The 9,502-nt window shown below is 42.2% G+C and overlaps 3 protein-coding genes across 4 annotated transcripts; 1 reads left to right on the top strand and 2 right to left on the bottom strand.

Annotated features, from left to right (window-relative positions):
• Window positions 1-97: 97 nt before the first annotated feature.
• On the bottom strand, window positions 98-2,701 carry rps25 (ribosomal protein S25). Its single transcript, XM_076100248.1, has 5 exons — window positions 2,568-2,701; window positions 1,900-1,989; window positions 1,587-1,770; window positions 248-418; window positions 98-164 (listed from the first exon to the last, which is right to left on the bottom strand). Exons 1-4 carry the CDS (start codon window positions 2,568-2,570, stop codon window positions 252-254), a joined length of 444 nt encoding a protein of 147 aa, XP_075956363.1. The 5' UTR covers window positions 2,571-2,701; the 3' UTR covers window positions 98-164; window positions 248-251.
• Window positions 2,702-2,849: 148 nt separating this feature from the next.
• Window positions 2,850-4,389, top strand: trappc4 (trafficking protein particle complex subunit 4). Its single transcript, XM_076100247.1, has 5 exons — window positions 2,850-3,047; window positions 3,152-3,326; window positions 3,466-3,569; window positions 3,755-3,881; window positions 4,009-4,389. The coding sequence occupies exons 1-5, from the start codon at window positions 2,873-2,875 to the stop codon at window positions 4,085-4,087; spliced, it is 660 nt and encodes a 219-aa protein (XP_075956362.1). The 5' UTR covers window positions 2,850-2,872; the 3' UTR covers window positions 4,088-4,389.
• A 26-nt stretch (window positions 4,390-4,415) lies between these two features.
• On the bottom strand, window positions 4,416-9,407 carry slc37a4a (solute carrier family 37 member 4a). 2 transcript variants are annotated; one of them, XM_076100244.1, is made up of 9 exons: window positions 9,210-9,407; window positions 8,146-8,789; window positions 7,544-7,776; window positions 6,888-7,131; window positions 6,384-6,542; window positions 6,184-6,269; window positions 5,451-5,564; window positions 5,209-5,347; window positions 4,416-5,031 (listed from the first exon to the last, which is right to left on the bottom strand). In XM_076100244.1, exons 2-9 carry the CDS (start codon window positions 8,291-8,293, stop codon window positions 4,865-4,867), a joined length of 1,290 nt encoding a protein of 429 aa, XP_075956359.1. In that variant the 5' UTR covers window positions 8,294-8,789; window positions 9,210-9,407; the 3' UTR covers window positions 4,416-4,864. The 2 variants fall into 2 exon arrangements, with proteins under 2 accessions (XP_075956359.1, XP_075956360.1); XM_076100245.1 differs by having other exon boundaries at window positions 8,713-8,789.
• Between the last annotated feature and the right edge of the window lie 95 nt (window positions 9,408-9,502).

Raw genomic sequence — 9,502 nt, 5'->3', positions numbered from 1 at the left:
TTGTGACCAACTAAAAACGAACACCTGGTTGGAAAAACTACCAACCTAGCAGTTAATCCAGTTACTGAGACATGAACAGTGAACAATTACACGGATGTGATTTTGTCTTTACATTTTTTATTCACCTTTTATTACAAACAGCTCATCAGAGGAAACAGGAGAACCTGCAAGACAAAGAGGCTGCAGGTCAGTGCTTGTAACCAAAAAAAAAACAAAGAGAACTCGTACAGATCTATCGTTTGCTTACCCGATTATGCTTTCTCGGCTTTCTCTGCCTTCTCGGCCTTTTCAGCCTTCTCTGGTTTCTCTGGCTTCTCTGGCTTCTCTGGCGCTTTCTCAGCTCCCTCCTCATCTCCACCCTTGGTGTTACGGGTGTAAATGAGCTGTGCTCTGTGTTTGGACACCAGTTTGATCATGCCTGGAAGACAAAAACAGTACAATGTTATGCAATCTCTTTTTTATGCAAACAACCATTTCATATGTTCATTTATTTTAGTTACCCTGCACTGCAACTAATGCTTTAGTCTAATGGAGTTGACAGACTCATCTTTTGTTTCATTTGAATACTTATAACAAGCGATTTATGCGCGTCAGCTACACAGTTGATGTAGCCATTACATCTCAGAATGACCACAGCCTTTAGAGATGACTGGAAAAAGAACTCCCGCAGTTTAAGAACAATTACATTTTGGTACCATACAGAGAACGTTAAGTGTTACTGTAGCTTGCCTGAAAACGATGTTGCCGTGTGTGTGGGACAAGTAATACGCATTCATTTATCAGAACAAAGCCGCAGAGTCAGTGAAAACTTTTATCCCACGCGTAGATGAATGCAGTTTAACTCTTTATGGTAACACAGCTTTTAAGCTGCGTAGATTTGAGTGCCTGTGAGACAATGTCACTAAAACGTGATAGGTAACACAATTCACTCAAAGTTCCTCCTTTAATGCATTTAGCAATGTTTACTTATTTTTAATTCCAACAGACAGCAAACCCTTCTGTTACAGGTTTCATATAGAAAAGACAATGAACCAAGTCCTCCATTTGTTATCTAAACGGATTGCTTGATGTCTGGTGGGAAGCAACAACGTTCCACATTACTAAAATGTTTTGAAACGGCGTTCACTGTTTTGAAGAGAAGAGTGAAGGATTTCAAAATAGATGACAAAAACAATGTTGCGACTATGATAAGTGATGTTAGCGGTAGACACGCTGCACATCACTCATGCAAATCACGGTCATTTGGGAACAAACGATGGAACCGCCACAGAAACACGTTCGCATGGATACGTAGTGCGAGAGCGTTTTATAAATGTTAAGACGAGGCCGACGAGCAGCGCTGATGACATGAGCTTAATGTTGCATCACAATAGTGTAGATGACAAAACATGTTATTGTTGCTCCTCAAACCATCTGCACCTCTGCTTTTAAACCAAAAGAAATGTATTCTGGCAGATGATTACTCAAGAGGCTGAAGGAAGTATAAAGCTCAGCTGAAATGTTCAACACAAACAGAAAATGTGTAGTACAGTGCGGTGTTAAACACTCCAATGCGGGATATGGGGCAGAGAAATAAATAAATTCACCTTTAGCGAGCAGCTCCTGGAGAGCGTTCCTGGCCAGGGAGCCGCGGATCTTCAGCCTCTCAGACACAACAGCCGGGGTGATGAGCTTGTAGTTGGGGACTTCTTTGTACAACTTTTCGTAGGTTGCCTTGTCGAAGAGTACCAGGTTGTTGAGCTTATCCCTAACCTTTCCCTTGGACCACTTCTGCTCAAATCACACAAAAAATATAGTTTCTTTGATTAGGAAAGCTCTGTAGTATGCCTGATCAGAAACTATTCACACACACCACATCACATGTAAAGTGAAAATCGTTGATTATTAACCACTACATACCTTCTTCTTGGCTTTGCCTCCGGACTTGTTGACTGGGTCCTTGTCCTTTTTGGACTTCCCAGCGTCCTTCTTCTTGTCCTGCTTAGGAGGCTAAAAGCAGAGGACAACGAGTTATAACCCTTCACACAGTCTCACACTGAGGCTAACGTTACACGTGGGCCATGTCAGGTTTAACGGCCGTGTTTTAAATACAATGATGCTTATGATGGAAAAAATGTTCAGCTGATTAGAAAAGCCGGAGGATAACGCTACTGGCCGGCATGCGATGGCCTTGCCTCAGACCTCAGAAAACGTTCAAAACTCGCTATTTGCATTAAATATTCTCAGTGTTATAACAGGCGACATTGTAGTCGTTCATTGTTGGCGAACAACGGGTGAATTATATTTACATAACAATAATTTAAGGGGGGATTATCAGTGACGGGTCATTTTCTTTAACCAGTTTAACATGAAAGCATGGAGGATTTAGCACGCTAGCTAGCAAGCTAGCCACCCGCTAAATGAGTCAAATCTAACCCGTTAATCCTTCATCTACACACTCCGGTTACATCGTATGAACGCACAATGCAGTCGCGAGATCACCCGAATAACTACAACTCGACATCAGTGACTGAAAGGTGGAAGATTTTTTAATTTGTTTCGACAATACGTGTAATAACTGTCCTCACCATGTTTCCTCGTCAAGATGTCGGAGCGAAAGGAAGTCCACCCGTGCAAGAGCCCCTTAGACAACCCGTTTATGCGGAAATGGAATAGGGAGTTATGGGAAATAGAGTTTTATTGTTTTTTATTGTTATTGGCTCACCGAATTGCTCAGTTTTTGCACATAGACTATATAGTTATCCCGGCAGGTTTGAGTTTGATACAAAGATAAAAGTAATTAAAAAAAACAACAGTATTTTTATTTTTTGCTGTCCTGTCACGCTTCCGGTCACGTGACACGTGTCAGCTGGGCAGGACGGACGTTGCAAAGATGGTGATCTACAGTGTTTATGTGGTGAACAAGGCTGGAGGTTTAATTTACCAATATGATAACTACGTCCCGAGAGCGGAGGCCGAGAAGACATTCAGCTACCCGTTAGATTTAGTGCTGAAGCACCACGATGAAAAGGTCGTCGTGTCGTTTGGACAGCGGGACGGAATCAGAGGTAACGTGTTGGAGTGTAACGTTAGCTCGTTCTACTAGCCAGCAGGTAGTTTACTCAAGACCTAAACAAATCAAGTACATGCACTAATAAATGTCATTCTTCAGTGGGCCACGCAGTGCTGTCCATCAACGGAGTCGATGTGGTGGGCAAGAACACAGCAGAGGGGAAGGACACCCTTGAATATTTAAATGATCCCGCAAACTACCCGGTGTCTATTCGCTTTGGTCGGGCACGCCTGAGCTCCAACGAGAAGCTGATGCTGGCATCCATGTTCCACTCGTAAGTCAAGAGGACTCTGCGTCTGATGTGTTTCTAACTGATGTGTTTCATTCCTCTGTGTCTACAGTAACAGGAGGATGTAACTACAGCCCATATAAGTGGATTAAGACCCCCTTATCTTTGTGTTTCTCCCCCCCAGGTTGTTTGCTATAGGTTCACAGCTGTCTCCTGACGTTGGCAGTTCAGGGATTGAGATGCTAGAAACGGATGTTTTCAAACTCCACTGCTTCCAGACTCTCACAGGTCAGTAGCGTGTTACTGTAGGTGAAACAAGGACCCGTGCAATCATGTTCATTGTCATGAGCAACTATCAGGGAAAAAGCAGACGGTGATATTAAGTCACATTTAAAAAATCGACTCACTCGGTATCCTCTCGTTGTTTTAAACTGATGTCCTCCTCATTGCTTGTTTCTTCGCTGTTCTTTCAGGTATAAAGTTCATCGTGCTGGCGGATCCTCGACAATCCGGTATTGATGCGCTGTTGAGGAAGATCTATGAGATCTATTCAGATTTTGCACTCAAGAACCCGTTTTATTCTCTGGAAATGCCAATCAGGTAAATACGGATGATGTTGCTTCCCATTCTGTGTCCTAAAATTAGTCGTTGGTTTTTGTTACGTTTTAGATTACATATCAAGTGTCTACACTCGCACATCCAATTGCGTGCATCCTCTGATTTTCAGGTGTGAACTCTTTGACCAGAATCTGAAAGGTTCACTGGAGATCGCAGAGAAAGCTGGCAACTTTGGAGCCGGATCGTGAACCAGAGAAGACTAGATAGAATGTGATATGATATCTAACCACAACAGACTCACTGACTTCATATGAAGGTGGTTAAAAGCGGGGGGGGGGGAGAACAAATGGATTTTCTTTGTTTCTTTTTCCAAGTTGGTATCGGGACTGTCGGTCAACAAATTGTAAATACATTTTGTTTTGTAAATACTTGAAGATTAATTACACACTGTTTCACATGTTTGTTTTTGGCTGCATTTATATGGACTTGATGAGTGATTTAACTGTAGTGTGCTGAGCATTGAGCATAAACTATGAAACCTAACAACAAAGTATCATTTATTCAAGCCATTGAAGAACACACGTTTAGTTTTCTACAAAAAAAGATGTTTAATTCTTGTAATTCCATTTATGATTTAATATTACAAAGTAGTTTTATTTAAAAACAGATATTGTATAAAATACCAGTTTAAACCAGGTTCAAGCTTTGTGCTCTTTTAATTGAAATACAAAAGTGTCTTAAAGAGAGGAAACCGTTCTCTGGATGTGTTTTTGCCACATTCCCATTATATGGCAAACACAATGTGCAGTCATTTACATTTTGTTATTGATCTCATGAGTGTTAATACTGTAGAAAAGCACCTTTCAAACTTTTCTTTTTTTCAAGAAAAGGCACTCAACGTCTCAGGGCTTAGTTTACGTCCTGTAAGACAAAGTACTATGGTAAAAAAAAAAATCAAGTTACAAAAATATTAAAATACATTGATGGCTTAAAGTATCCAGTTTTCTTCTGGGTGTAAAGATGTTTTAGTCGGCCTTCTTGGACACGTGACCCATCTTGGTGCGGATGTTGCGCAGTAGGAAGAATCCAACCGTGGCGATGCCACAGGTGATCTCTGCTACCCAGAAGGCCATTTCCCAGCCGTGGTGCTTGGCAATAGTGCTGAATGGAAGTCCAGACAGGAAGCCACCAACTGAGGGGTAGACAAGTTTACTCCCAAGGATTAGAGAATATAAAAAGTATATCTTACAGTATATAAACTAAACCAAGTAAACAGTATCACTGAGGAACTATTTGTAAAGTATCATTAGTGTTACGGCGGTTAGTAACAGCTGTACGTCGGGCTCCATATGTGCACCACTCAACTTACTGTTAGCCATGAGGGCAACAATGGCATGTGATGTCCCACAGTAGTTGGAGGGGGCGCTCTCATTGGCTATAACTCCGAATAACGCTATTGGTCCATAAGATGAGAAACCGAAAGCAGCACCCAAGCAGAGTATCCACACCTGGACGTACAAATGAGAGGCACAGTCGTGATGTTTACAGGCATTTAAGAATCTCTTCATTATTAACTTTTGTCGAATGGGATGTCTGTGTTCGAACAGATACCTTTGAGCTGTCGGGAGTAACTGTGACTCTGAACAGGAACATGGACACCGACATTCCAACCATCATGCAGATCAGGATGAAATGGCGAGGATTGCCATAGTTTCTCGTGCCTTGCTGTAGAAAATAAGGAGATAAATAATAGTTACACTGGTTTCTGTTGTTGCTAAATTCCATTTTCATTCAATTATAAAATGGAGACCAAAAATCTGACAATGTATTGTCATTTATGGGGCTGTGATACATCTGAGACTTGGACTGTGCAAATAAGTGTGAGTCACAGACACAGTCCTCCGTGCTTATCGGTAACACATACAGTATATGACATTATTGTTTATTGTGTAGGATGAAGAGCGGATGCCTAACTGGCATCTTACAAAAATTAAACAGATAAGATTTGTAAAAATATGAGGGAAGACCAAGGCAGTCCAGGAATAATCAACATGTTGGTTAGTTATCATGAACTTCCCTGACATGTACACTACCTCCATGGAAGTTCTGGTTAAAACAAAAAACACTTTCACCATTGTCTCTCCTTGCAGGGACTACATTGGCCAAAGGGTAAAGTCAGTAGTGGTGCACATATCTGAATGTACCCTTTAGGCCAGTAAGTGTATTTATACCCACATAACTTCCAAAATAAAAACAAACAGCCATATTGTGGGAAACGGTTATAATATTTTTTTCATATGACAAGTATTTAAAAATGATTCACGTGTACCATATTCAAACTCACTTTGGCCACCGCCTTGTCAGAAAAGTAACCTGCTGTGAGACTGCCGAACAGGCCTCCAACCTCCAGCGCACTCATGTATGAGCTACCTATGAAGAAGAAATACAGTGACTCACAAGAAATAACATAACCTGACCAAACTGAATCCTCAGCATGTTTCCAAACATAAACTGGAGGCGTCTACTCTACGCTCTCTTCCGTACCCATAAGTGTAGACTGGCCCTTATCCTGAATGAGAAATAGCTGGCCCCAGTCGGTGCAGGCTGTCTTCACCCCGAACACCACCAGGTAGGACACGGACAGCAGCCACAGGTAGGGCGACAGCAGGAACTCGGACAGGGTGCTTTCATCACTGGAGGATCCTGAACAGGAAGCAGGCAGAAGACAGAGTATTATTATTCACAGAAGGATCTCTGCTTCTGATCAGACTCATGCATGAAACATTGCCTCTTTCTCACATTGCCTGTGTACAAATGGCATGAGAGGGGCACACTGGGTACAGAGTCCACAGAGTCACCGACCTTTAGTCACAACATAAGAGGCACATGCTGTGAGAAAACACACACGCACGCACATCTAGACAATGCACCGCTGCATATTAAGTATGAGTACTGCCTATGTTAAAATAAATAGACTGTGCCGTATTCAGAGAGGTAATGGCAAAAAAACAACAAAAAGTTATTAAGAATCACTCAGTAAAGTCTCACCTCCTTTGCTCTTCTTGGCCGCTGCCTCTATGTTGGGCAGCCCCACGTCCTTCGGCTCATTCTTGATGAGCAGCAGACAGAAAAAGGAGGCCGCCACACAAATCATTCCAGATACGAACAGTATCGACCTCCAGCTGTAACTCTGGGTCAGCACTGTGGCAATAATGGGGCCCAAGCTGCCAGCCAGATTCATGCTGCAGGAGAGAATTGCCCACCATGTCCCAAACTGAGAAGGCTCAAACCACTGACAGAAGAAGAGAGGAAATAATTACATGGAGTCATGACAGAGTTGACAGGAAGTGACATTATCTTGCCTTTGATATACAGGAGGGATGAAATAATTGAATCGGTGCAATCTTCTGAATTGACAGCAGGTAATAAATAACACGTGTGACGGTCATTTGACAGTTGCCAAATTGCATGATGGCGACGAATCCGTGAGGTCAAACAAGGGAAGGAGCTTTTTCACTCATACTGTACTGTGCATACATTTTGATTTTGAAGGTGTTTCTACCTATAACTGAACCCAGTTCAGTCAACTAGGTGTATCATGGTGCCTATTTGTTTTTTTAAAAACACAAGAGAAGAAAAAGAAACGTATTGAATTGGATGTCTATATTTAGCTGCACTGATGTACTGGCTTGATGCTAAGGTACCTTGCGCAGCACCCTGCCGCAGGGAGGCCAGCCGAGGCCCTGGCCCAGGCCGTTGAGGAACCACAGGGCAGAGAATACAGCGACAGTGGAGGACCAGGAGAAGACCACGTTGATGCCTCCCACCATGCACAGGCCAATGGAGAAGAGCCAGCGGGCGCTGATCTGGTCCGAAAGCACGCCACTGATGAACTTACTGATAGCGTAGGCCAAAGACTGACTGCTGGTGATCATGCCTAAACAAAGGAAGGGCAGTAGGGGAGACATTTACACATTACAGATAAAAAAATGTAAAAAGCAAGATGGTCTGGTCCCAAATCTTTATACAGTTCTCTGTAAAGCACACAGCTGACAGTCTACCAAGAAATATAGTGTGTGAGGATAAGTCAATGTATAAGTCAGGGTTGCTTAGGATGTTGACATTTTGGGGGTGAATAATTCATACATCTTTAGCCCTTACAATTCCAATGTTTTAAAAAGAGTTCCATGAAAAATACTACCTCACTATACCAGTGTTAATTGTGACTTATATTCCTTTGTATGTAGACAACGTGCCAAACACAACAATCAGGCATAAAGTCGATGATAAATCAAGAGTGTCATACCCAGGTCATCCTTATCCAGCTCAATTTCTTGCATGAGTGAAGGCATCACAAAGGAGAAAGTCTTTCTGTTAAAGTAGTACAGCGTGTAGCCCACAAACATGGCCGTAAATATAGTGCCTTGGTAGTATCCATAACTCGCTGTAGCCATGGCTGCAGATTTAGTCCTATAAAAATGGGAAAAACTGGAAGAATAGAGGACCAATCCAGCAAAAAAGGAGCAAGCTCCTGTCGTTTGACAGACTTCTTGACAGTGAACTTTGCTACAGGATCCACCGTATGGACTCAGCTGCTTACAAAGTGGAGATGTGCTTGCAATCAGTGAAAGAGGTTAATGGTCAACTTTTCTGACCCGGAGCTGATTTAATCTGGGTTGTTACCATCCGCTGCAGGCCAGCCAGAGGGATTGGAGAAGGAAATCAATCAGTTTGTGATCTGTTGTTTTCTTGAGGCTCCTATTTACAAAAAAAAGGGTCCTTCTACTTGAACAATGCATGTGTATGTGTTGTTGTTTCTCCATCTGAGGATGTTATGGAAGGAATCCTCATATTGATTTGGGTAATGATTTACTGTAAAGTCCAATAGTCACAGCAGACCAGGGGGAGGCTCCTCTGCGAGTGAGGGGATGATCCTCAGCAGCAAAAGACCTATCCGACACAAACAGTGGGTTCAAAATGTTTAGAAAGTTGCATCAGAGAGATACAAAGTCAATGAGGGTTGCAGGCAAGACAATGTAAATAAAACATGAAATATAACTGTAAACATGAATAAAAATGCTTGTCTATCCAAAAGTAAAACTACATAATCGTCCATACTTTAATGCAGGTAGGTCGTGCAAATGTGACGCATGCGCATTTGACCAAACCAGTCTTTATTATAATTAAACAACTCTCTATCTCTGTATGTCCACCTTCTCTTTACTGCATACACGTTGACTATCAATTAACGTTGACAGTGATATTAATCTATGGAGATTATCATGCTGAACAAAACGTTTAAGTGTCATAATATTGTAGTTGCCACAGAGTTTATTTTCTGCAATAATCGAAAATGCAATAGGAAAATACCATTGATTTGTGTTGGAGGGAACCTGTGCGATGCTAACTTCCGGGGTTGGTGAGGTGGCCTAGAAAAAGACGTCATTCCTCAGAGCCCTTTAAAGGCTCATTTAAAAGCCCCTTTAAACACCAGGCGAGTTATAAAACCCACCAAAAGAGGGTCTACAACGATGCTGACTTGGCCAACTTTCCATCATGACTACGTGCAACGCCGTTCTCTGTCCGTCACGGAACACGCTCCGCACAAATGGTTCCATGCCCGTAGGCTTTTTTAATTTTAAATTTTGAATATTCATTCGTAG

This window comes from Anarhichas minor, unplaced genomic scaffold, assembly GCF_050575085.1.
Source record: "Anarhichas minor isolate MPS153535 unplaced genomic scaffold, ASM5057508v1 ptg000026l, whole genome shotgun sequence".
NCBI classification, from domain to species: domain Eukaryota; kingdom Metazoa; phylum Chordata; class Actinopteri; order Perciformes; family Anarhichadidae; genus Anarhichas; species Anarhichas minor.
This window is presented reverse-complemented; position numbering and strand designations above follow the sequence as displayed.

Bases quoted from the DNA above. Each gene is read 5' to 3' on its own strand.
- rps25 (XM_076100248.1), bottom strand. The intron at 1,771-1,899 runs GTATGTAGTGGT...TGATTTGAGCAG, and splicing joins GAGGCAAAGCCAAGAAGAAG to AAGTGGTCCAAGGGAAAGGT. The intron at 419-1,586 runs GTGAATTTATTT...TTTGTCTTCCAG, and splicing joins CCAGGAGCTGCTCGCTAAAG to GCATGATCAAACTGGTGTCC.
- trappc4 (XM_076100247.1), top strand. From the start codon at position 2,873: ATGGTGATCTACAGTGTTTATGTGGTGAACAAGGCTGGAGGTTTAATT. The intron at 3,048-3,151 runs GTAACGTGTTGG...GTCATTCTTCAG, and splicing joins ACAGCGGGACGGAATCAGAG to TGGGCCACGCAGTGCTGTCC. The intron at 3,327-3,465 runs GTAAGTCAAGAG...TCTCCCCCCCAG, and splicing joins CTGGCATCCATGTTCCACTC to GTTGTTTGCTATAGGTTCAC.
- slc37a4a (XM_076100244.1), bottom strand. From the start codon at position 8,293: ATGGCTACAGCGAGTTATGGATACTACCAAGGCACTATATTTACGGCC. The intron at 6,270-6,383 runs GTACGGAAGAGA...TCTTCTTCATAG, and splicing joins GGGCCAGTCTACACTTATGG to GTAGCTCATACATGAGTGCG. The intron at 5,565-6,183 runs GTGAGTTTGAAT...TATTTTCTACAG, and splicing joins CTGACAAGGCGGTGGCCAAA to CAAGGCACGAGAAACTATGG.